Raw genomic sequence first — 23,343 nt, 5'->3', positions numbered from 1 at the left:
TGTATTTAGCAATAAATTTGCTTTTTGGCAAACAAATAGCATTACAGCAGTTGTCCGCTCTTATTAGACCCTCAGAATACTTTTCCCAAAAGGAAAATTCAGTCTGCAGCCGTTTCGCCGAAAAGTGGAATCTAAGTTAGGGTCGATAAAACAGGACTGTGGCATGCCCTTAACTGCGGCACACTTTCCGCGATTTTGCTTCACGTCCAGACCAGTTTGTCTTATTCTGATTGATATGATTCAGTAGATTTGATCTTTTCGAAACCATTTTGATCTACTGTAGCATTATTTGAACCAAACGCGCCGTGTCCGATGCGTGCCGTGTGCGCGTCTATTATCTGCATGGCAATTCTATATACATGCATTCGCATATATACCATGCATGACAATAAACTTGTTCACAAAGAAAATGATGCAAGAAAAATCAGGATTTTTTATTGTAAGTAAGATTTCTGTCACAACGTTTGCGAACAAGACGCGCTTGCTTTTGGGGTTACGGGTACAATAGTAAACATTTGAAGATCGGATAGCTCGATCTAAAAGGCATATTTTAGGAAATTTTAAATGTTTATTTCTGATACACCGGGCTCACGAAGGCTTATAAGCTAGCTTCCCTGCAGAAAGGGTATATCAAACAATAAGATATATCATTTTCAGCGTCATCGGTGCAGCGGTTGGTTGATTCACAAGTTGGGATGCTAAGAACCCCTATTTTTCTCGTTTACTATTAAAACTACAAGAATGACAAAAATAATTAGCGATCTAAAATATTTTTTTTTTAAAAACGGGATGCATGATACATGAACAATTCAAAATTTCACGATTTTTAGCATATTTATTATTTTTACGAACACTGATTAATAATTCAAACTCAAAATTGTAATTCTCGCAAATGCGAAGTGTGTCTTTGATAACGCCATGATTTGTATTTTCCTTAAACGACAGCTGGAGTAACATGGCGATTTCAAACACTCAAAATAATTGTACAAAAAAGTATTTTGTCGGAAACATTTATGTATTTAATTTTTATAATTACTACTTGACAAAGCATATACAAAGTTACCCTAGATAATAATTAACTTATCAGCAATTCGTGTGTTATGTACAAAACTTACTTAACTTTTCCCCTTTGACATAATATCATCATTTATACATTAAATTCTTTTACAGGAAATTTTGAAACTCTTAAGCCGTACATCATAACTTATTTAGGTTTTTAATATAAATTCGTCTAACGGTTGTATACAAAAGTACCTATTTTCATTAGTTAACTTCAATTTAATTGAGATTATGTTCAATTGAAGTTTTTCTTTTTTATCACCAAGCTCGTTTATAGCTCATACTTTTTTTTACATAATTCACATAACAAATAAATAAGAGCTTACAAATAATAATAGTTACAGTTACATAAAAGATGATATTTACTGAAATAGACAGTGAAAAGTCATCATAAGAATTTTCTGGCTTGTTTCATGAAATAATTAAAGGCAGTGAAGTACAACGCAAGTACCTTTGAATTTCTCCTGTAATGATTGACATTGCAAATTTTTTTAACACTTCGTACAATTAATTTAACGACATGGCAAATTTAAAATCTTTCGACGTTTTTACTCGATACAAATACAAAAATAAAAGGAACACTTGGTCGAACTAACTTAAAATTTCGTTCACATACATTTTTTCAAAAAGTAAAACCCGTTAAAAAATTGGAATATCTTTATATTACGTATGTATTTATGAAAAACGCAGCAGTAGTTTCAAAATTTGTTTATCGAGTCCGCAACTATATTACAGAATTTTAGTAAAAGTAGACCTTTTGTATTGAAATGAACCTTTTGTACGCACGGTAAAAACCAAATTAACGTTAGGTTAGAGCGACGAAAATCAGGCGACATTTAACCTCAATAATTTTTATTCTCTTTTGCTTAGAGAGAAATATTTCCGGGTTTGCTGTATTGTCCAAATCTGGAATGTACATCGACGGCTCTTACAGCAAAGTAATAATTATTTCCTTCTGTAAACTAAAAAAAAAAATATTTAAATAGAATGTTAAATAAAAAACATGTCAGTGTGTGCATAATTATGAAAATAAAAATATTATGCGTTACCTGAGTTAAAGTACAAGCCATGGGAAGCGGCAACGCTCGGACATCGCCGACTTTCTTCCAAAGAGCTGCATTGGGATTGGTTCCTGCGACCTCTTGATAAGCGTATAATTGATAACTAACTATTTCCGCAAACTTATCAGTTAAAGTCATGTTCCATGACAATACTATGCCTATAATATATAAAACAATTTGTTACTACTTAACAGTTCCATAATCTAAGAGTAAAAATAGTAGCTTTTATACAATCAATGCTTTAAATACATACCAGTCGCCACTTTAGAGATTTTTAACGATGGAGCGGGCGGTGGTAATTTCCATAGTGGATTCGATTCCGGCGACGGGGTTTCTGGCAATGGTGCAGGATGCTATAATGAAACAAAATGATAAAAAATGTTAGACGAGTAAACATTTTTTGTTATTAGCTTATCATTCTTGAGCAATCCTCACCCTTGGCGCCTGCATTGCAGTAGGAGCTTGGGTTGTTAACACTCTGACCGTTCCATTAGTCAATGTTGGCACACCTAAATATAACAAAATTCACGTTTAATCTTTCTTTTGAAATAATAAATGGTAAACAAGATACAATAATAAATATTTATATTCCAAATTTACCTGGTTTGTAACTAATTGTCGAAATGTTTCTTGTGGGAACACTGGTAACTGGTCTTATCTGCAATTAAAATCGTTACATGAAGAACAATAAATAAAAATTAAATCAATTATTTAATATTATTGGCAATTCAACAATATCGCAGCGCCAAAAATCCAATGTTAATTTCCATAAGGTGTTGAGTTTTTAAAGCTGAGCAAGACCCGATTTCAGTGTGTATTATATATATATATATATATATATATATTAAAATCGGGTGTTGCTCAGCTTCGAAAACTCGCCACTTTATGGAAATTAGCATGGGCTTTTTGGCGCTGCGGTATCGTTGAATTGCCAATAGACGTCAAAAATAAGCTTACCGGGTTCGTACTCGTTAATACTAGTTGCCTAGTTCCTCCATTTACACTTCCCTGCATTACGTAGGCTAATCTTGGAGCGTTGTTACTCTAAAGTTACAACCAAATGACAAATTATAGCTTTTATTTATTTTATTGCAAAAATGCGAGATATCGGTCATAGAAGTAGAGACTTACAACTATGGCAGTTTGGGACATGGGAGAACCGGTTTGCACAAGCCGAAGGTTGGTTGCGTTTGTTATCGCAACGCTGCTCGGGACGGTATGTATCACTCGAGGCAACCTTGAATTTATGGTTGTAATAGGAGTAACCACAGAAGCTGGAAAAAATTTTTCTTTAAAATTACAGCGTCCATCTACATTTTTTAATGAAAAAAATACATGTATATCCTATGTAATTAAAAAGTATCATGGCAAAAATAAGCATTAATAAACTCACTTTTAGTCTTATCCTCTTCATCAGTCAGATCGATAAGATCACTGGCCTTGGTAACCGTTGGTGTGGCAGAAGTCGTCCTCTGTATGGTCAAATTGGTTTGCCGGTTGTTTGCGCTCCCAGTACTAGGTCCACCAACAGTTGAGTTAACGACAACAGTCTGTTGCTGTCCGGGTGGCATGAGCTGTACGATATTAGCACCGTTCTGTAGGGTAATGGTGCGTTTGGGCTCTGCATTGACCGGTTTACCCATAACCAGGGCAGTGGGTGTCGCCGTACTCACAACGGGACCAGTGTGGACGATGGTACCGACTTCGGGTCTTCTCGGTGACCTCGTTTTCAGCATTTTGCGCGGACTCTGATTCTGCAGGCGATTATCCTGCACTATCGAAGGATTGGGCTTACTGACGACGGAGGTAGTAACGTTTGGACTCGTGATACTGACGTTGGAGGTGTTCGATCCATGTGCTCCTTTCGATGCCGCGATCTGTTTTAGGTTTTGTATGCCGCTCTCCTGCTGAAAGGTTAATTATTATACGACAATTAGTTCAGGTTGTTAAGATTAAAAATGTATCAAGCTTAGAAATTTAGTAACGTTTGTGTCAGACTTTTATCGCGAATTCAGGGGTTGTTCCTTTGAAAATCATAAAACCTCGCTAATTTAACTTTAATATTATTCATAAGATTGATATGGTTTCTCGAACGTTTCCTTATACAAAGCGATATTATTATGATATGAAAATAGGAAAAAGCTAGAGCTTGACAGGTATAAGAGCTCACAGATAGTACAAGCTACTTGTTTGTTTTCAATCTTACATAAATCGCTAAACGAATCTTAGTAACTACACTGTAAAAAATTTTTTCGTAATATTACTAACCCAGTAGTAAACCAAACGGTCCTACGCCCAGCACAGTCAATTTACAACGGTATATAGTAATTTTGTGGGCTGTAATTTTACAACGGCGGTAATATTTTCACACTGACCACGAGAATCTGACCCCTGTAAAATTACTACGCTAAGAGTAGTAAACTAATCCGACCTACGCTGAAGCAATTTTACAACAAGGATAGTAAAATTGCTAGATTTTTGTAATTTTACGTAGCTAATCGTAGTAAAATTGCTATACGAAGTGTTGGAACCTCATTTAATTTTACTACATTTTAGTGATTTTAAAAAATCTTTTTTACAGTGTATCATGAGCGCAATACAGTGACACGATCGTTGGTTAAAACTGAAGATTAACAATAAACTTGGTAGCTTAACGTATTTACAGGCAGCTTTATTTGGACAAAAATTAACTATGATTACTCACCGATAAGAAGTTCACTTGAAGACCGACGGACCTGTTGATTTTGATAGGCGGTAAGTATTTGTCGCTATTACTATTCTTATCGAATGTAAAACGCCTTAAAACCATCTCGAATCCTTCGACTTGTTTCTGAAGTTGCTGACACTTGAGTCTCGTGGCTTCCTGGTTTCTCTTCGACGCGCGCGCTTGTTCTCGAAGCTTTCCCATTTCACCGCGTATTGTTATGCATTCGACGATTTTTTGAATCAATAGAGCTTCCATGTCCTGTTTGATTAAATAAAATTCATAGTTTATAATTATATAATTATGCTTTTAAATACTTCGTAACTTCAGGTGTAATAGTACCATCGTTATGCAAGTTATTTGGGTGAATTACGTATAGGCTGACGGCCCGATAATAAGCATATAAGAAAGTGGTTCAAAACATCTTTCGGGTACTCGGAAGACTCGTGTTTGACAGAATGAAAAGTCCAAATCGCCGAGTGCGTGTAATGCGCGCGAATTAGTAAGTGCTTATTATTTTTTTTTTATCAATAACCAATCCGAAAAGTTCTCAATGCTCTTTGTCTACAAGCAAACCTTATACAAAAACGCGAATACTCGTAAATTTATACCTCTGATGTCATCTTCTGAAGTTTGCCCCTGATATCCTCCTGCGATATCTTTCTGACCAATTCTCGGGTCTCGGCAATACTCTCCTTGCTCTTGGGCGTTAACTCCTTCTTCTCCTTGTCAGGCGACTTTACAATAGGTGTGACCACAACCTCAGAAGACGACCTGATCTTCTTGAGGGTGAGTGACTCGATGGCGCTATCTGCGTCCTCAAAGGATCGCTTGAGTGACGACGGTGACTGTGGCTGAAGACTAGTGCTATTCGGCTTGATTTTGTACTGTACCGACACCATCCGACCTGCCTTTTCGTCCGAATCCTCGTCCTCCTCGTCGTTCTTCATGATCTCCTTCCGGATCATCTCCTCAGCATTGCGAGCTGAGCGACGCTTCTGGCGAACCCCATTTTCTATCAACAATTTCACAGAGTTGAAAAATTCGTCGATCATCTCTTTTTAGGATAAGTTGGTTGGGTTAACGCCATGAAGATGTTTTTGACATTTTAGGGAACTTTTGATAAGATTAGCTCTGCGAGTGAGGATTTTCGCGTTTGGAAGTCAAACAAATGATGGGTTATGTAGATAGATGACGATCAATTTGTTTATGGTTAGTTTATATATATTCGATATGGTGACAGGATGAATAGTGAGATAGTTACCCAAAAATTAATTGCATATTATAGGAAGGAAATTCCGAAGTAAGACGGTGCATTTCGGGAAACTTTTAGGTTATGTGATTATCTCCCTTTACCCGTAAAACACAAAGATCAGTAAAAATGCGACTGTCTACTGAAATACATAATACATATATGACTGAAACACGGACTGAAATCACAATGCATCTTCATTTGTGTAAAATTTAGTGCGTAGTTATTCGGGGATAAAAATTAAGTACGTTTTGTTAACTAATTAAATCAATACGTATTTGTATGCACGATTTTTAAGAGCAATAACAAAACAGCTATCGGCAATATGTAACTGTCGAAATAGATATACAACCTATATAATATATATATATATATATATACATATTTTTTTACACAAACTCAGACGCCATGACAGTCACGTGACAGTGAAATTTGAGTATATTATCATATATTGTTGTAATTACAATCACGTTTTACTATGAAAGTAATAAAACAGTCGCATTATTTTTGGGTACTTAGAAGAAATTTTCTACATGCACCAATCAAGGGTAACTAAGAAATATTTCGACTGGGAAATACAAAGTTGAATTTTTTAAAGTAAATTACTTACCAGTTAAGACGTCGCTTGGTGGTACTTCGTGATAGATGATGCCACTCAATCTTTTCCTACGTCGTCTTTTGTGAACAACCGCACGTCCGCTCTCATTACTTTCGTCGACCGTATCCTTATCTACAGTGGTAATAGGAACTGTTAGTGATGTATCTTTATGATTGTCTGAGGATGTGCTCTCTGTAATATCAATACTGGCTTGTGAACTATCATTACCATCTTCTTTTGAGCAAGCAGTCGCACTTTCTGACTCATCATCTGCTAAATCAACCTCTTCGACATTCAAGTTTTCTTGCTCATCAGTGATGTCAGGTGAACTGAATGCATCTCTTCCTACAGTTTGGATATCATCTACTTTTTTATCTAGTTCCATAGATTTCTCAGTTTTTTCTGGTTTATGGCTATCATCAGCAGTTTGCAATGGAGACCTTTGTGAAAAATTGTTTTCATTGTTGTCTAATGAAGGCTGTGGAATATTTGATTCTGAGTCTTTACTTTCTGCAATTGTCATTGAAAGGGAATTAGAAGATTCGCCATCAATTTCCATTAATTCAGTAATATTATTACTATTTTTAATTTGACTACCTTTACTGTCCAATTCAGGGATTTCTATCGAATGATTTGAATCTGAATCAATGTTATCATTATCATTTAATTTCTTATCACTGTTCTCATTTGTACCGTTTTCTTTCTGCTTCATGCTATCATCTTTAACTTTTATTTCATTTTTCAGGTTTCCACCAATATTTGTGTCGGTATTTCTATTATCTTTTGCACAAATGTCTTTGGAATTGCCAGGTAAAGTACTCATTGTACTATTACTACTATTTTCATCCCTAATACTATACAAATTTTCATTATTACCATCTACTTCCATCGAATTCTCATATTTATCTTTTTCTGAAATATCATCATCATGTGATGTTTTATCAAATACTTCACTGCCCACCAATTTGGCTGCATCGAACATATTTTCAGCGACTTTCATATCTTTTTCTGTTCCTGATGAACTATACTTGTTTTTACCATCTTTATCTTCTTTTTCTTTATGTAACTCACCTGTCACAATTTTAACTTCCGTCATTGACGCATCACATTCTTTAGTTGAAGATAGAGCACCATCGCTATTGCTTTTAGTGTCAGCAGATTTTTCTGTTACGCAATTTTCTTCTACATTATTTTTCAAAATATTACCATCACTTTTACCATTGTTTATTACACATATTTCTTCAGCTGATGTTTTTGATTCATCAGGTTCTTGCTGGTTCTCTTTTAAATCAGATTTTACTTCAGAGTTTTCAGTTTCTTTGTTATTTGGTTTTGAATTTTCATTAGTCGATTTGTCATTACGCACAAAAGAATCATTTTCTTTTGATTGTAAATCATTGTCAACACCATTTTCTTGTACGGAATGATTTGTACCTTCTGAACTAGATATCTTATTCTTCAATTTAGGTGATTCATTACCATCATTTCTTCTAGAATCTCTATCATAGTTTTCTCGAGAATGACCTTTATAACTTCCTCCGGTACTATTTCTTACCCTATTAAAATGATTGTTATAATTACCAAAATTGTTTTTATTATTGAACTTATCTTTATGTGAATGCTGTTTATTGTACCAGTCATTAGAATTTCGATGGGGAAAACTATGCCGACCTCGAGGTTGGTTATTTGCACCTTTCCATCGATTATCAAAATTATTTGACCAATACTTAGGAGAATTATGAATTAGAGGTGGTACTCTATCATTTCCACTCATTGTAAACTCTTCTTCATTTATACCATCAATTGTTTCATTTATTGATCTCTCATCCAAACTACTGTTTCCAGAACTATCTTCTTCTTCAGCTAATCTAGTTTTATCTTCTTGTGTTTTTGTTGATTTTTTATTGTTCACCAAGTCTTTATAAAGATGTTTCGATGAATTCTTTGAAGCAACAGCTATATGCACATCGAACTCGAGATCTATAATCATAAAAACAAGAATGATATGATCAGATTTGGGTAAAAAGTTTTGCTTGTATAAAATATGTATTGAATGGTAGTTTAATTGTGGTTGTGTTTATATTATACTTTTAAATTATCACATTAAATGTAATTGAACATTATAAACTGACTACTCAATCCTTATATCTATTTTGTTAGTATGATTTTGTACTTATGATTGTAATCATTTTGTTATACACAATATAATAAGCAATTATATCTCATTAATTATTTGCAGTTGAGAACTTTATGATTATAACAAACGATTAAGAACTTTTATTTAGAATAAATTTAGTCATCACATACAAAATCTTTTACTTTATAATTGATTAGCCTAAAAAAAAATTTAATTAGTTCAAATATGAGTAACATTCATTACAAAATATGAGAAAAAACTTAATCAATGCTTATATGGTTAAACACATTTGGCGAGTTCATAACAAATATCACGCTACAAGTACATAACCTATATTCATATACACTATTCAAATCACGTATGCACACCAAATTTTACAAGTTATAAAACTATTTTTATGTAAACAACTGTAATAGAAATTTACCAAAGATAATATTTAGCTAGAAACTATAGTTTTATTTACATAAAAGACTTATTTCTCAACGAATATTTACAATATCACAGAAGCTATTTCGCGCGCAACTGCGATTTAACCAACGGTTCGTCGAAAAAAAAGAGGAATCACAATACCTATACGGCTAAAGTACACTATATCTAAATGCAATAATTCAAGTACTTTAATGGAAATAATTGCTTATATAATTATTAAGTTATTTAAAAATACATTGTATTATATGAAAGGTTTTTATTTTCAGTTTTCCATACGTTATTTTGAATTTTTGCTTAAAATGTCCAATTTATGACTAGCGAACGAGCAACCGAATTATCAGCAGTGTTTGTAGAAATCGACATTTGAGGTTTTCAAAATATTCATACTACATAATATGTATATATTAAATAAGGATTAATACATACATAATATATAAGATTATAGCACAGTTAAAAATTTCCACCAAGAGTAGTACAACTCATTTAACGCACGCTAGACTAAGTAGCACAACTCAAAATTTGCCGTAAGACTAGCACAACTCGCGCATTTTTCAACGAAGAATAGCACAACTTAAAATACTAAAATCGTGGATTAATTCTTGAGTTGTGCTACTCTTCGCGGCAATTTTTGACTTTCAAAGTTTTTGTTAGAAAATTTGAACTGGGCTGGTCTTTGTAAAGAGCAACAATATATAGATCCATAATTCTAAGATTGACTTTAAGCTTGATTTTTTTATAAATATGCGATATACTAAACTTGATATTTTTTATATGAATAGTAAGTAAGTAATAGATACACTTTTACTTTAGAAAAACAGGTAAAGTAGAAAAATAATATAATAACTTTTAATCATATCATTAGAAGTAAAAGTAAAAGTCATTTTTGTTGTATGCACCTCTATAGAAGTAAAGATTATAAACTATTACTATACTAAATAATTCCAAAGTCAAATAAATGCTGTTTGAGAAAGATAACTAAAATGTGAATTCATGCATATTAGTAACATACTCAATATATAGTTATAATTATTTTTAAAATATTTCTTAATTTATGACGTAATAATTACATTATTAGTTCTATAATATAGTATTATATAAGAAGCTAGAATAGAACATAATTAACTATGTTGATGGTTAAGGTGTTGATTGGATAAAAGCGTTTTGGTCAATATCAATATTAAATCAGAATATTAGTAAATAAAATATTCATGTACTTCTTTACTTGTTAGTATTTCGAAGCTTGTAAGAGAAGCTATAAGCTTGATTGGCTTTAAATGACAAATAACAGTTCCTTTTACTGAAAAGGAGAGCAACCAGGCTTTGGGACAGGGATTTTCCACTAAGACTATTAGAGATGTTTTTTGGAATCCCAAAATGAGAGAAATCACTTGTGATTCGATCTCATAGGCCTTTATTCGTGAGTTATAGTTAATAGCAGTCAAATACTACGAAAAAATCGAGTTAATTACAACGAGTGTAACTTTTAAAGCTTAATCTTTATACTATCCAATATAAAATAAATTCAAAGTACGGAAAATTTCCAATAAATTGCTGTGACTTTAAAATTCGAAATACACATTTTGTCAAAAGATATCGCTAATTAAAAATTTTATCGAATGTTCGACACGAAGAAAATTGAGTAGAATAATCGTGCCATACAAAATTAGTATATTACGATACATGTGACCTAAATAGCAGATTATTGCACGGCGTGTATTAGCGCCCGAGCGCAGCGAGGGTGATAAAACGCCGTGCACGAATGAGCTGCTTAGTTCATGAGTATCTTATTAGTATATTACGATACATGTGACTTAAACGGCCCATTATTACACGGCGTGTATTTGAGTCACAAGTATCGTATACGATTTTATAGCATCTGCCTGCCCTAAGTCCGCTATGTCACAACTATCCGTGACATAAACAGTCCTGTACTGCGTGCGGTTAGTTAGATAAATCACGGTGCAATGAAGGACTGTTTAGGTCACGGATAGTTGTGACTTAGCGGACTTAGAGCAGGCAGTGCTATAAAAGTTTATTTTATATAGGATTGTATAGGAATTATACCTCAAAAGTTGCACTCGCTTCAATTGACCTAGCCTTTTTGCAGATTTTGACTGAAATTGACAATTACTCACGAATAAAGAACTATAATATCGTATTACAAGTGTTTTTTTTTTATTTTAGGGTAACAAAAATCATCCCTAAAACTCTTATTAAATTCCTTACCTAGAGCCCGGTAGCTTTCCTTGTGAGTTTTATGGCGCTCTATAATATACACTCAATAGTTTTAAAATGAGGGTATGACTATAATTTTGATGGTTGAAATACCCTCAAATATTTAAAATTTTTCGGAAACAGTGCGTGTGATTGACTTTTATTTAACAACTCTAAAATTGAGTAAACGAGATTGTAGACAAAAGACAAACTCAGTTATACGGATCCTCTGCACTGAAATTCGAAGTGAAATTCTCATTCTCCTTATTTTCAAAAGAAGAAATGATTTATTATCTTAAACATTATAGCGCATAATAATTCGATATTACCTAGCAACCTTTATACATTCAAAATTATTAGTTACAAAGAAATAAAGCATTTTTATTATTGACGCCCTCTTATATATTAAGCATAATTAAACACGTCGGAGTGTATACAAATTTAAGAATTTCGATTTATGATTTTATATATATATATATATATATATATATATATATATATATATATATATATATATATATATATATAAGCGAATTGATTCTGAAAATGTTTAAAAAAATCTTTAACGCTTCTACTCGGACAGCTTCAAAAATGCATGCACTGTTTAAAATCTTCAATTTTTTTGTAGCTTCTCATATTTTGTGTTGAGATACAAATTTGAAATCTTTATATTCTAAATTTATAACGTTCAGATAATCCAGCTGTTAGTTGTGACTCCATGCATGACAGTTTTTATATGATTTTTTTTCTCAAAAATCAATAAGCAATCAGCGTAAGAAGCCACGGAAACAACACACACGACAGCACCTCAAAAGCGAGTGAAATAAACATTAAAAAGCTTTTTTTAAAAATTGATTTACTGGATTTTTATTTTGTAACTGTATTTTACAAATACCTTTTTGTTACCATGATTACTTAGAATCTTTTGTGAAATCACGGCAAAAATAATTCTCATTGTGGCATACATTTGAGACAAAAGTAAAAGGGATAGGTTATGTCGCATTCGATGAGTGAATGTGAATCGTATGTTCATACATACAAGCGAACCAGTTACTCTTAACACTTTTCTAATTTATTTTTATTTCTTACCATTTATTATATTATCTAAGTTTGTTTGTTGACTTTCGCCATGCCTTGAAGTAATATCCTGTTCAACTTCTTCATCATCCGAAAGTCTTAAACGGATCTGTTCATTATCATCGTCTTCATCGATATCATCAACAAATAAGATGTCATCATCTTTTTCCTTCGAAATATCAGTTGTATCTGGTACTTTACTACTAATTAAAGACTTATTTGTAGGCAGTGCATCTATTTTGACTGCATCCATTGTCATAAGGGATGTTAAAAATGTTGCAGCGACTCCATTAGTTTCGCTCAATACTTAATCTTTGCATTCTGTGAATAACCAAAATTATTTGGTTTAAACACTATGCGTTATACAACTATTTTTTCTACGCTATACGAAATAGAATATTCATGTAAAGAATATTGGTAATGGTTGAGTTATTGAATATAATATATATTATTTAGGTTAAAAGTGATCAAAGTTTTAATGATACTAGGAATGAAGGCGCGCTTCGCGCGCTCTTGATTCTATCTCTGTCTAATAACACTGGTAGAAAATCTATTATAAGTGTTGTGCGGCACACTAACGTCTGCTAATATTTTATAAGCATGTAACATGCTAATAAATCCCTCAAAAATATTTTTTAATAAATATATTAATAATGCTCAATGTCGTCATCATTGGTTCGAATAGTGAATTTGAAGAAAAGTTCAGTATAAGAGTCAGTGGGTTTGTCTATCGTTACAATGCCATTTATTTGCATTATAAAAAAGCTATACAACTGAAATTTTACACAGATACTTATTATGCTACCTAGAAAACATGTAACCTACATGATTATGATTTAACTGTTTTCATTCATATTTTCACATCGAGGCCCATATGAATTTTTTAATTTAGCGTATCAAATTTTTCTTGTAGACAGTTACACAGAAACTACCATCTCTAGCACATTGTATTTCTGATTTCCAGTGTATTTTTACATGAAAAAAGTGATAAGTATTTTAGCTTTTTTGTCAAGGCATTAATTAGAATTTTGACTTTTAACAGTTGTGAGAGATTTTGAGACCGATACCTGTTACTCCATTTTTGCATTTTTTCTCATTCGAAAACTAACAAGTCTAGAAAGCTCATATTTTGCATATAGATTTCTTTTGTGATTGTGGAAAGATATTTAAAGTTGAATCAACGTTAACTGAAATACTTTTCAGATACTGAACTTTTCTTTAAATTCACCTCTCAAACCTCACCGGGGCGACTTTGGGCACAGAGACACAGTATATCTTCAAACTCTTTATTCTTTTAATTGAACTTCTCACTGACATTTAAAAAAAAACTAAATAATATTCACACACTTTATTACTACTTCAAATAGGGTTAGGGATAATACTACACACTCTTGGTAATGATTAATTTTTACTAAAATTTCTTGCTAGTTATATTACATATATTTTATCTGTTATCAAGGTTTCCACATTTCATTTTAAACACCTTAAACATTTCTACCAGGGTTATGAGTTATGACTGTTTTGAGGGTTATGAATTTAAAGCGCGGTTCTGATCTCGTTGCCTAGGCAACCAACCAGCAACCAATTAGAATCACGTATTAAATGCTTCAAAACAAAGGACATCATTTTTTAAAGAGAGGAATACATTTGAAATAATTAATGCAACTATAAAAAACAAAACTCATTACAATATTTTTACATTCATTTATACCGATATATTAGACAATTTAGAACGATTATTCGATAAGGTTAGTTCAGGATTAATAAACGCTATCATATGAAATTTTTCTAGTGTTATTTATACAAATATTTTATATTATATAACTATACAAAAACTTTATGAACTAAACTTAAAAATATAATAGGGATAAAATATGAAATAGTTAGTTAATCATGCAAAGTTAAAATTCGTTTCCATTTCGAATTGATGTATGATACTTATTTTTAATATGCATGTGTGAGATACAGTTATAGTTTGTTAGTTTGGTGAGAACTGTCAAAACAAAATAAAAATAATCTACACATTAATAACGCAATATTTTAATTGATTAGCAGAACATGATCGAAAATCAATAACGTGATCTACCGATGAACCTGCAGTTCGTAATTCTTTTACTTTTATGTTGATAGTATATCAATACAAGTATACATAATTATTTAAAAAATTGCAAAATTTTTATTTTATATTTTTCAATCTTTACATATCAAATATTACATGTTTAATGCGATATTTAAATCAACTAGTTACTTTTATTTGAGTATCAAGAAATGAAGTTGATTTGAAAATTAAGAAATCAAGAATATATTTCCTCGCTGTTAATTTATTAAAACAATGGAAATACAAAATCAGAGCCAACATAAAAAGAAGTGAGGTTGCCTTCAACGCGAAAACGTTAACCGTAGCCACATAGTGGGGGACACGCGAACACGCCGAGTCAAGCAAGTTTCAGAGCATGCGCGTGAATTTCAGCGGTACTCAACCTATAGCTATGTTAAACCTATACATATATATATATATATATATATATATATATATATATATATATATATATATATATATATACACACACATATATATATGCTCATTGGCAGCACTTCTCCGCATATTGATTTTCATTTAAAAAAAATATTTTTTGACCGTTAAACTTGAAAGTCGAAATTTGCTAGTTTATCGGGTTTCTCGTGTCTATTTATACCGAAAATCTAATTGCGATTAATATTTTCACTGCGCGGAAGGTCAAAGTATAACCTGCAACGCTAAGAATGAACAGGTTTTCATTGGAGTTAAATACGACAAAGTACGTTAGCGGCCATGTTGTTTTTGTTAAGTCCCACAAGTGACACATATCTGATACGCGCAAATGTTGTTCACCTACTTGTTTCATATAACAAATTCCAAAATTAAATTAATTATCATCTACAAAATTGTTTTTTACAAAATATATGACAAAATATAAATTCTCAAATTCTACGTCGATTGAATAACCCCAATATAGGATGTACGATATTTTTTGTTCATTAAATTGTATTCAGTAACAATTAACTCAAGATTTCTTTATACTAATAAGTATTTTTGAATTTATTTAAATTTTCAATCTAAACATTTTGAGAAATAATGTGTTATACATGAATATTTATCCTCCTATCAAGTTTGCCGATATTCAACTTAGTAATCTACTAAGTGTACTAAGCTCAACAATATGAGGTTATGTTCAATTTAATCAACATAATCATTCAACTGTAATTTAGCAGATTAACTTTTGAATTAGCTGACTTGAAACTATGACAATTGTTATGTAATAGTGATTGTTTAAAAAATAATCATTTTAACAATTAGATTGACCTTAAAAACTATATATAATCAAAGTAAAATTTTGCTTTCTTTGCTACACATAAGAGGTCACTGCGAGTCATGCCAAACCCCAGGTGGGGGGAGGGTGGGGCCAACAAGAAAAAGTAACACTACAACGTGGCCGTAAACTAAATTAGAAGTAAGCTAAAGCTAAACAAATCATTACAAAAAATTATAGTAAAATATCGATGACAACGTATGTATATTTATTATTATAATTTGAATGATAAACAATAAATTTTTGTACTGATATCTCTATAATAAATTCTGAATGTAGAAGTGTTTGATTGCTTAGTATCATATAATGGATGTATCCATCTACACAATACATACACAACTGTACAATATCAAACACATTACAAGTTAGGTTTTACATGCATTCGGGAGAGTCAGTTATGAGGCTATATCATATTACCTGCATTATGTAACATGTATATGATATTTGTGGAAAAATATTTAATTATCACAGTGTGGTTCGTGATCTCTAATAAAGGAAATCAAAAAAGATTCAATTTTTAGTTAGTATAGCGATGCAGCTTCTTGGCAAAAGGTGCTTCACTGCAAGTTTTGCAGAACCTGTTGCAGTGACTTTGCGAATGTTCACAGATGATTACAAGTGTCAATTCCTCATTAAGAAAATGTGCAACAATAAACAATGTTTGCTGAAAAAATATTGAGAACATTTACTAGAGCAAGGCTTGACTGAACGAATGTAGAGGGCGCTTAACTCATAAAGCCGGAGATCTCGAAATAACAGCAGTGCATTTCACCTCCCAGCCATTTTATACGCTAAGGACTAAAACTCAAGAAAATCTATACCCGTTTTCCCCTTAACGGTAATTATTGCGGTTTAAAGTTGCATGCGTCTAATAGTTTATAGACTATATGTTAAAAGTTAATCAATGAATTTTACACATATACCTAATGTACGACACTATATTAGTACTAAAACGTCATAATATTGCAAAAAAGAGAGAAAGGAATTCATTTGGAATAAATACAGGATTATTGGTTTGAGATTCCAATAGATCTTTTATAGCATACCAGTTGATTCACATAAAGAATTAAATTCTTGAATTTTCCAGCCGTACGTTTACCTTAACGTAGTTATATAATAATAAAGTTTGATAAAAACCAGAGTTGATGTAAAAAGTTGAAGTAGATCATATAATAAATAAACAACAAAATACCTAAGAAAAGTCTGTTGTAGCTGTCAGCCAATCCCTGGTCAGCGCTCAGCTGTATCAGCTGGTAAAATCGGTCGGGGCCCGCGTGGTTTTCTCCGTCCCTGACCCTATGCAGGCGGATGAAAAACTGATCCGAACAAGGGCAGTGACCGGTGATTTTAGCAATATAAAAAGTGTTTATTTACTTCTCCCACCTTGGTGGATCGCGCGTCGCGGCGATATAAATGTATATGTATTTACGACACGCGTGTCTGTAGCTCTCTGTGTCTCTCTCGGTCTAAAAAACGTTCTCAAACCGAGCGCAGCACAGAGACACGCGCGCGCGGGTGCAATGGCGCGCGTGGACTAGGGACGAGTGCGCCAAAGTGCCGAGCCAGCGCGAGTCGAGACAGAAACTCCATCTGTCTCTCTCGCTCCTGTTTGAGGCGCGCAGGCTCATGCTCGTTCTCTTTCTCGCGCTCCCACTTTGATATCGATGTGGACGAGAGAGAGAGAGAGAGAGAGAGAGGGAGAGAGGGAGAGAGGGAGAGAGAGAGAGAGGGGGGCACCGCGCGCACTCGCTAACCGAGCTACGAAGCCCCCAGGCCCCGCCGGCATTGGGGGATACAGACAAGTACGCCGAACTCCACCGAAGCTGCACGAAGGCTGCACGTGCCGGAATGGCCGGGATCCATTTCGATCCCTTTTAATGATCCACAGACGCCAAAGCTTCTATGTCGTTGAGGACTAACATATTGTATAGTTTAAGCGTGGGTAAAGTAGTAGCCATAAGTTGATCAGAAGATGAAGAAACTTGACCATAAACTTTCATAAAGGCTGCAAATGTATTGATCAATGTGAATTTTATTTAATATTCTATCTTCAGAATCCTCTTCTAATCCAGCCCAAACCCGATGGAACAAGCAACGTTATGAGATAAAACCCACCATAACTTTCCTAAGTATAAGTTTATTGGCAAAAACCAACTTTCACTGAAGTTTGTAAAGTTTGATGTTTCCTGAATGACAATACGTAGTATAACGTTTAGAACCATCGGCGCGAATACTTAGAGTGCTGTTATGGAATATTCATCAAACGCATAGGTATACTTGATTATGAAAATCATAACGAGAAAAATTTGTTATAACCATCAGTAGTCAAATTCTCAAATTTTTACATAAGTATTTTATGACACAAGCTTTTTGGATATGTACACATGCATATATAAGAGACTAGCTGTATTGATTATATCAGCACATTACTTTAGTTAGAGAATATAGGATGTTAACTGAGATTCAGTTTCATACGCACGTACATGGCAACATTTCGTTATTTTCCAAAAGAAAGATGGGTACATTTTTCAACGACTGTATCGAATTTTGGCACAATATACCAAATTTTGAAGATCCTCTCAATCGAGTTGTGGTTGTCTTCAATTATAGCGTCAGAAATACTAAGTTCATCCATCAGATTTCAAAATATGAAAGAACTTAACAACAGCCAAAGTCTAACTGCGGTGTCTATGCAGAACGGATCTTGCTTTTCTACATTTAATCTGAGTTTATTGCGTATACACACGTATACGCCCCCTCCCCCTGACCATATGGCTCCTCCTTCTAGTATCCGTCAAAGGAATATTTACCTGGCAATAAATTCCTACTAGAGGTGGGTTTAGGTATATTGCCTGGAAGACCTAGTTCTCAAAAGCAAAGATTTAAAATGGCATAAGAGTATGAAAACAGCTAAATATTTATGTATACATATACATCTCATAGCATGAGTTCAAGTTGAAGAACTTCTGGGCCTAATGAGTCCAGTTACAGTGAAGTCGCCTGGTCGATCTCTCGGCCTTCGTATTGACGTTCTGAAAGTTCGCCGCATACGCAGACTCAGTAATGCGACCAATGGAAGCGTCGTGAGGTAGCGTATAACCTGCTAAATCTTTGCAGTACAGGCTTAGGCCTGTCAAGTGGATGTCAACCGATTTATAAACAATGAAAACATTTAGTTTTGTCTTTTATTTTATTACATGCATATGTTAATATTTCATTTGGACAATTTATAAAAATACTATTTTTTTTAAGTGGACGAAAGGTATTGTTTAGAACGATGCATATTTTGGCCAGTAATTGTGTTTTATGGGACATGAACAATTCTTCAGTTTTTGCCGAGATTTTTGTAGTTGGTGAAGACTATTTCCATTAATTTACGAATCGGACTTCAGATAACGGAAGATTAGATCTCGAAATTCGGCAGTTCATAAATCAATTACATAGAATCTATGATATTTATTATCACAGTAAAGTCGTCATAAACAATGAATCAATATTATATTTTCATTTGTTCATACATATTTGTAAATCAATACTAAATAATGTATATTAAAAAAGAATTCTCGATTTGGGATGCAATAAAAAAACAACAATGTACTTCATTAATGTACAATCCTATATGTATAAATATAAATCGATTACACGATACTATACATATAGCCAAGCAGTGGTGCGATGTAGATGGCGCTTTGTGCAACCATGATAAAAAAGTCTCGCCTTTTATAAACAACAAAATATATCGACTATCCGATCACATCCGGATTCATTGACAAATATCGTCGTGGAATAGATTTTTTTTTTATTTTGGGAAAAAAAGTTTGTCTCATTAAATTGGATTTATTGAAAATTCACTATAATAACAATACAATAACAAAACAAACCAGGATAAAAAAGTTATATGAATATTTAAAAGTCTACTATGATGAAACACTGCTGGAAAATTTCCAAGAAACCACAATGTTTGCTATAAACATTGCGAAATTGTTTAGCCGAAAATAACCCGTCTTAAATCAAATAATTATTTGATTGTTAAAATTTTAGTTCTACCTATTGGCCGAGCAGAAACGGAATTCACCATAATATTGTTCTCAATGCGTAAAATGTAAGGGTTGGAAAATTCAAATTAACTAGAATGCAATATGCCACTTTTGTTGCAAAAAGGAGAAAATAATGATCTTTAAAAATATTTGTAATCGGTGTTCAGTACTATGAAATAATAAGAGTGGGGGAAACTCAGCCATTTTGGATTGCGTACTCGTGCAACTTCCTACCGCCAACTGTCCGGCATTCACGTTCTCTACATATACCTATATAAAAAACCTTCGTGTGAGTAGAATGTTTCAAGATGTCTGGCAGCTGTTCCCCCAGCGCTCGCTAACGGCGAAGCCAACACTGCACATATTCTGATCTATCTTCAGGTTCTCGTTCACGCGCGGTCGTTTAATGAAACAGACGAAGTGGAGTTTTTATTTCACCTGAAGTTTGAAAAGCTGATACTCAACTACCTGATAAGCAAAAAAAAAATACTTCTATTTCTTTTAGTATAATGACTTATAGATTTTAGTTGCCAAAAAGCAATGTTCCTAATACCTTACGAGAATTTAAATGTAAAGTCCAAATTCATATAATTTGTCTTCGTTTGGATGGAGGGCGAAAAACTTGCCAAACATGCCAGATACACAAGTGAAACTATGAGAACTGAAAAGAATGCAACTAGATACTTATGCTGAATTATACTTGACTGACCCTATTGGGTATGTACTACAATCGTAGTAAAATGATTCATCAGAATAGCATAATGAACACTATATTACATACATTCGAAGCATAAAGCTATGTGATAATGGAGATCAAAGCAATGTATGTTCCGCGTCATACATTGCGCTTCGAGAGTGGACAAACTAATTTTGGAATGGACACAACGAATTTATGTATATAGAATACTGAATTGTACATAGAAAACAAATAAAACGACTCGGTGCATAAATGTATGAGTATTCCCATCCTTTAAAGGTTATGTTGACGAATTTATTTCCAAAAATTGAAGTCATGCATATTGTTGTAAAATCTTGTACAGTACCTTATAAAAGAAGATACCAATGCAAACATTTAAAACAAGTGATCATATTGGATTATGGGTATTTTTACAGAAAACATAATTTAAGTGATGTGAGCACAATTAAACATTCATAGTTGTGGTCAACATAATGTAAATTAAATTTGTTAATTAATAATTAAATTATTGTTTATTTATATATTTTTGGAAATTCCGGTAATATTATGGCTGTGAAGTGTAAAATTAATAAAGAAATCATGCAAGGATCGTTATGTTTTGAAAAATTCTCATCAGAAAACAAGAATGGGAAACCGATTCCTAAACAACATGGCCGCCAAATTGTATAAGTCAGTATAACTGCATTTGAGTTGTGGAATTCTAACCTAAAACTGAAAATTCCTAATTTGGGTCAAAATGGGTCATTACATGACTTGTTGGGTATAGCTAAAGACTAAATTTATGCCTTTTATCGATTTTACCAAACTTTGTGAGTAACAATGCAGTTACCTAAAAACCAGAGACAAGACACATAATTGGGTGTTTCTATTTGATTAAGATATTTTTTTACACATCTTGTGATGAATATTACATTGGGACATGTACTTAACCTAAATTCAACGATGTAACATTATTAATATGTAAAAAAACAACAAAAACTCACCTATTTATGCAGAGGAACGAAGCGAAACAACCACACGAGCGACCCAAGATAAATGAAGAACGCGGTGTTGCCACGTTGACCTTCTCCTGCTCCCCTCTCAACAACGAACGGCGTCGGTGCTTCGGTGAAACGTCGCATCGTCCGCGTCATGCTGGTGTTGCCAAGTGGACCTCAACTGCAATTGTAATGGAAAAATTATATTTGTTTAATGGAGAATCACAAATTAAAAATGCAAATAACATTGCTCGATATTACGTAGTTCAGTAGATAATAAAGTTATACCAAGAGGTAACTACTTGACGCGCATGCGTTATAGGGCAATTGATACAACTTCCATATTTTTTACAGCCAAAAACGTCGTACGGTTGGTGATGCAAAAGACCTTTGATGTTTTGTTATGAACAGATCAGTGGATATTACGCTGTACTTATGGCCCATTCTAATGTAGCATGAACGAAGTCAAGATTACGTAAGTTCTATTGAGTCGCTGCGTCTACGTCAATTCGCTTGTGATCGAAGTAGTCACCCAATTCATTTCGGGAATCCGTATTCACCCGTCCGAGTCCTATCCATTTATATTATCCGTGAGTTTTTTTTTTTTAATAAATTCAAAGTCAGAGTACACTGATAACTATAATTTTACGCGCATAATTACATATTACCTAGCTATGTATACATATCGTAAAATTCCTTAATAAGGAGCTATATTAGGGTACGTTTACCCGGAAACCAGAGTATTCCCCCTCCATTTCAGCCTACACTTGATCAGTTACAAAGTAAAACCATTATTAAAAAAAAATCAATTTTTTTATCAAATACTACATAGTATATTTGATAACACACGTATATCTTATAACGGTTACTGATACATGCATCATTCTCAGTATAAATGAACACTGTGTAGGACGCCGGCATAATATACACAATTATATAGCGGTGTGTATGTGTGCATATATACATGATAACGAACTATATGCGTAGATTATTCTACTTAAACTTGCAGCACAGCAAAGTTCTGGTAGAGAGCATTGTATTGCGCTAGGAAATGTAAATATGAAACTTGATCCGATAGATATAAGGTATAGATAGATAGATAGATAGATAGATAGATAGATAGATAGATAGATAGATAGATATAAGATATATCGCAACATTGTATGAGGTTTCTCTCTGTTGATAATACAATCTTCATTAATATAATTTCCATCATATGCACACGCATAATAGGGAACACAACTCTGAATAATAACAGTTCAAGACTGTTTTAAAAGTCAATCTTTCATTGGGTGTATTCATTCTGTTTTGTCTTGTGAGTCCTAAGAATCGCCCCTCCCTCTCCCCTCCCCTCGCCCTCTCCACCCCCCTCAGAAATGCCTCGAGCCCTAGGAAAAACTCTGGAACGTTTCAAAAATGTATTGGAAATGTTACAAAATTAAAATTGAAACAGGCATAAGTAAAATTTACAACGATTAGACATTCATAAATATTATGATAATAAGTGCAGATGAGTTGAAAAGTGTCCGAAGTAATCTTGAGTACCTAAGGATAGGGTTACCCGCGGGAGGGCTGAGCGTCGCGGCCTAAGTATACATGGTACATAGGCTGTATACTGATTGGTAGTGACATTTTAGTTTTAATTTTGGATCTAACTCAGTTTTCTATTCTCGATTTGGAGTGTTACAAAATATCTCGAAACTCCCGACAAAACGGATTTTACCAATTCCGTATTATTTTTGATGAAGAAT

The 23,343-nt window shown here is 33.3% G+C and overlaps 1 protein-coding gene across 22 annotated transcripts in view; it reads right to left on the bottom strand.

Moving 5' to 3' along the window:
- Window positions 1-815: 815 nt before the first annotated feature.
- Window positions 816-23,343, bottom strand: part of LOC100678585 (general transcriptional corepressor trfA) — a 29,119-nt gene continuing 6,591 nt past the window's right edge. The window contains exons 2-16 of one of the 22 annotated variants that reach the window (XM_032596675.1): window positions 21,599-21,773; window positions 12,544-12,852; window positions 7,272-8,654; window positions 6,903-7,184; window positions 6,687-6,806; window positions 5,436-5,839; window positions 4,825-5,085; window positions 3,514-4,027; window positions 3,252-3,430; window positions 3,078-3,164; window positions 2,721-2,778; window positions 2,556-2,629; window positions 2,374-2,473; window positions 2,109-2,278; window positions 816-2,021 (exon numbers count right to left, since the gene is read on the bottom strand). In XM_032596675.1, coding sequence (XP_032452566.1) covers window positions 1,926-2,021; window positions 2,109-2,278; window positions 2,374-2,473; window positions 2,556-2,629; window positions 2,721-2,778; window positions 3,078-3,164; window positions 3,252-3,430; window positions 3,514-4,027; window positions 4,825-5,085; window positions 5,436-5,839; window positions 6,687-6,806; window positions 6,903-7,184; window positions 7,272-8,654; window positions 12,544-12,790 — 3,975 coding nt within the window. In that variant the 5' untranslated portion in view covers window positions 12,791-12,852; window positions 21,599-21,773 and the 3' untranslated portion in view covers window positions 816-1,925. Of the gene's footprint in view, window positions 2,022-2,108; window positions 2,279-2,373; window positions 2,474-2,555; window positions 2,630-2,720; window positions 2,779-3,077; window positions 3,165-3,251; window positions 3,431-3,513; window positions 4,028-4,824; window positions 5,086-5,435; window positions 5,840-6,686; window positions 8,655-9,235; window positions 9,356-12,543; window positions 12,853-17,073; window positions 17,515-21,598; window positions 21,774-21,880; window positions 22,655-23,343 lie in introns of those variants that run through there. The other 21 variants (XM_032596676.1, XM_032596674.1, XM_032596679.1 and 18 more) reach the window with 21 other exon arrangements.

This window comes from Nasonia vitripennis, chromosome 2 (genome assembly GCF_009193385.2).
Source record: "Nasonia vitripennis strain AsymCx chromosome 2, Nvit_psr_1.1, whole genome shotgun sequence".
NCBI lineage: Eukaryota > Metazoa > Arthropoda > Insecta > Hymenoptera > Pteromalidae > Nasonia > Nasonia vitripennis.
Note: the sequence above shows the minus strand (reverse complement) of the source record. Positions and strands in the feature narration are given on the sequence as shown.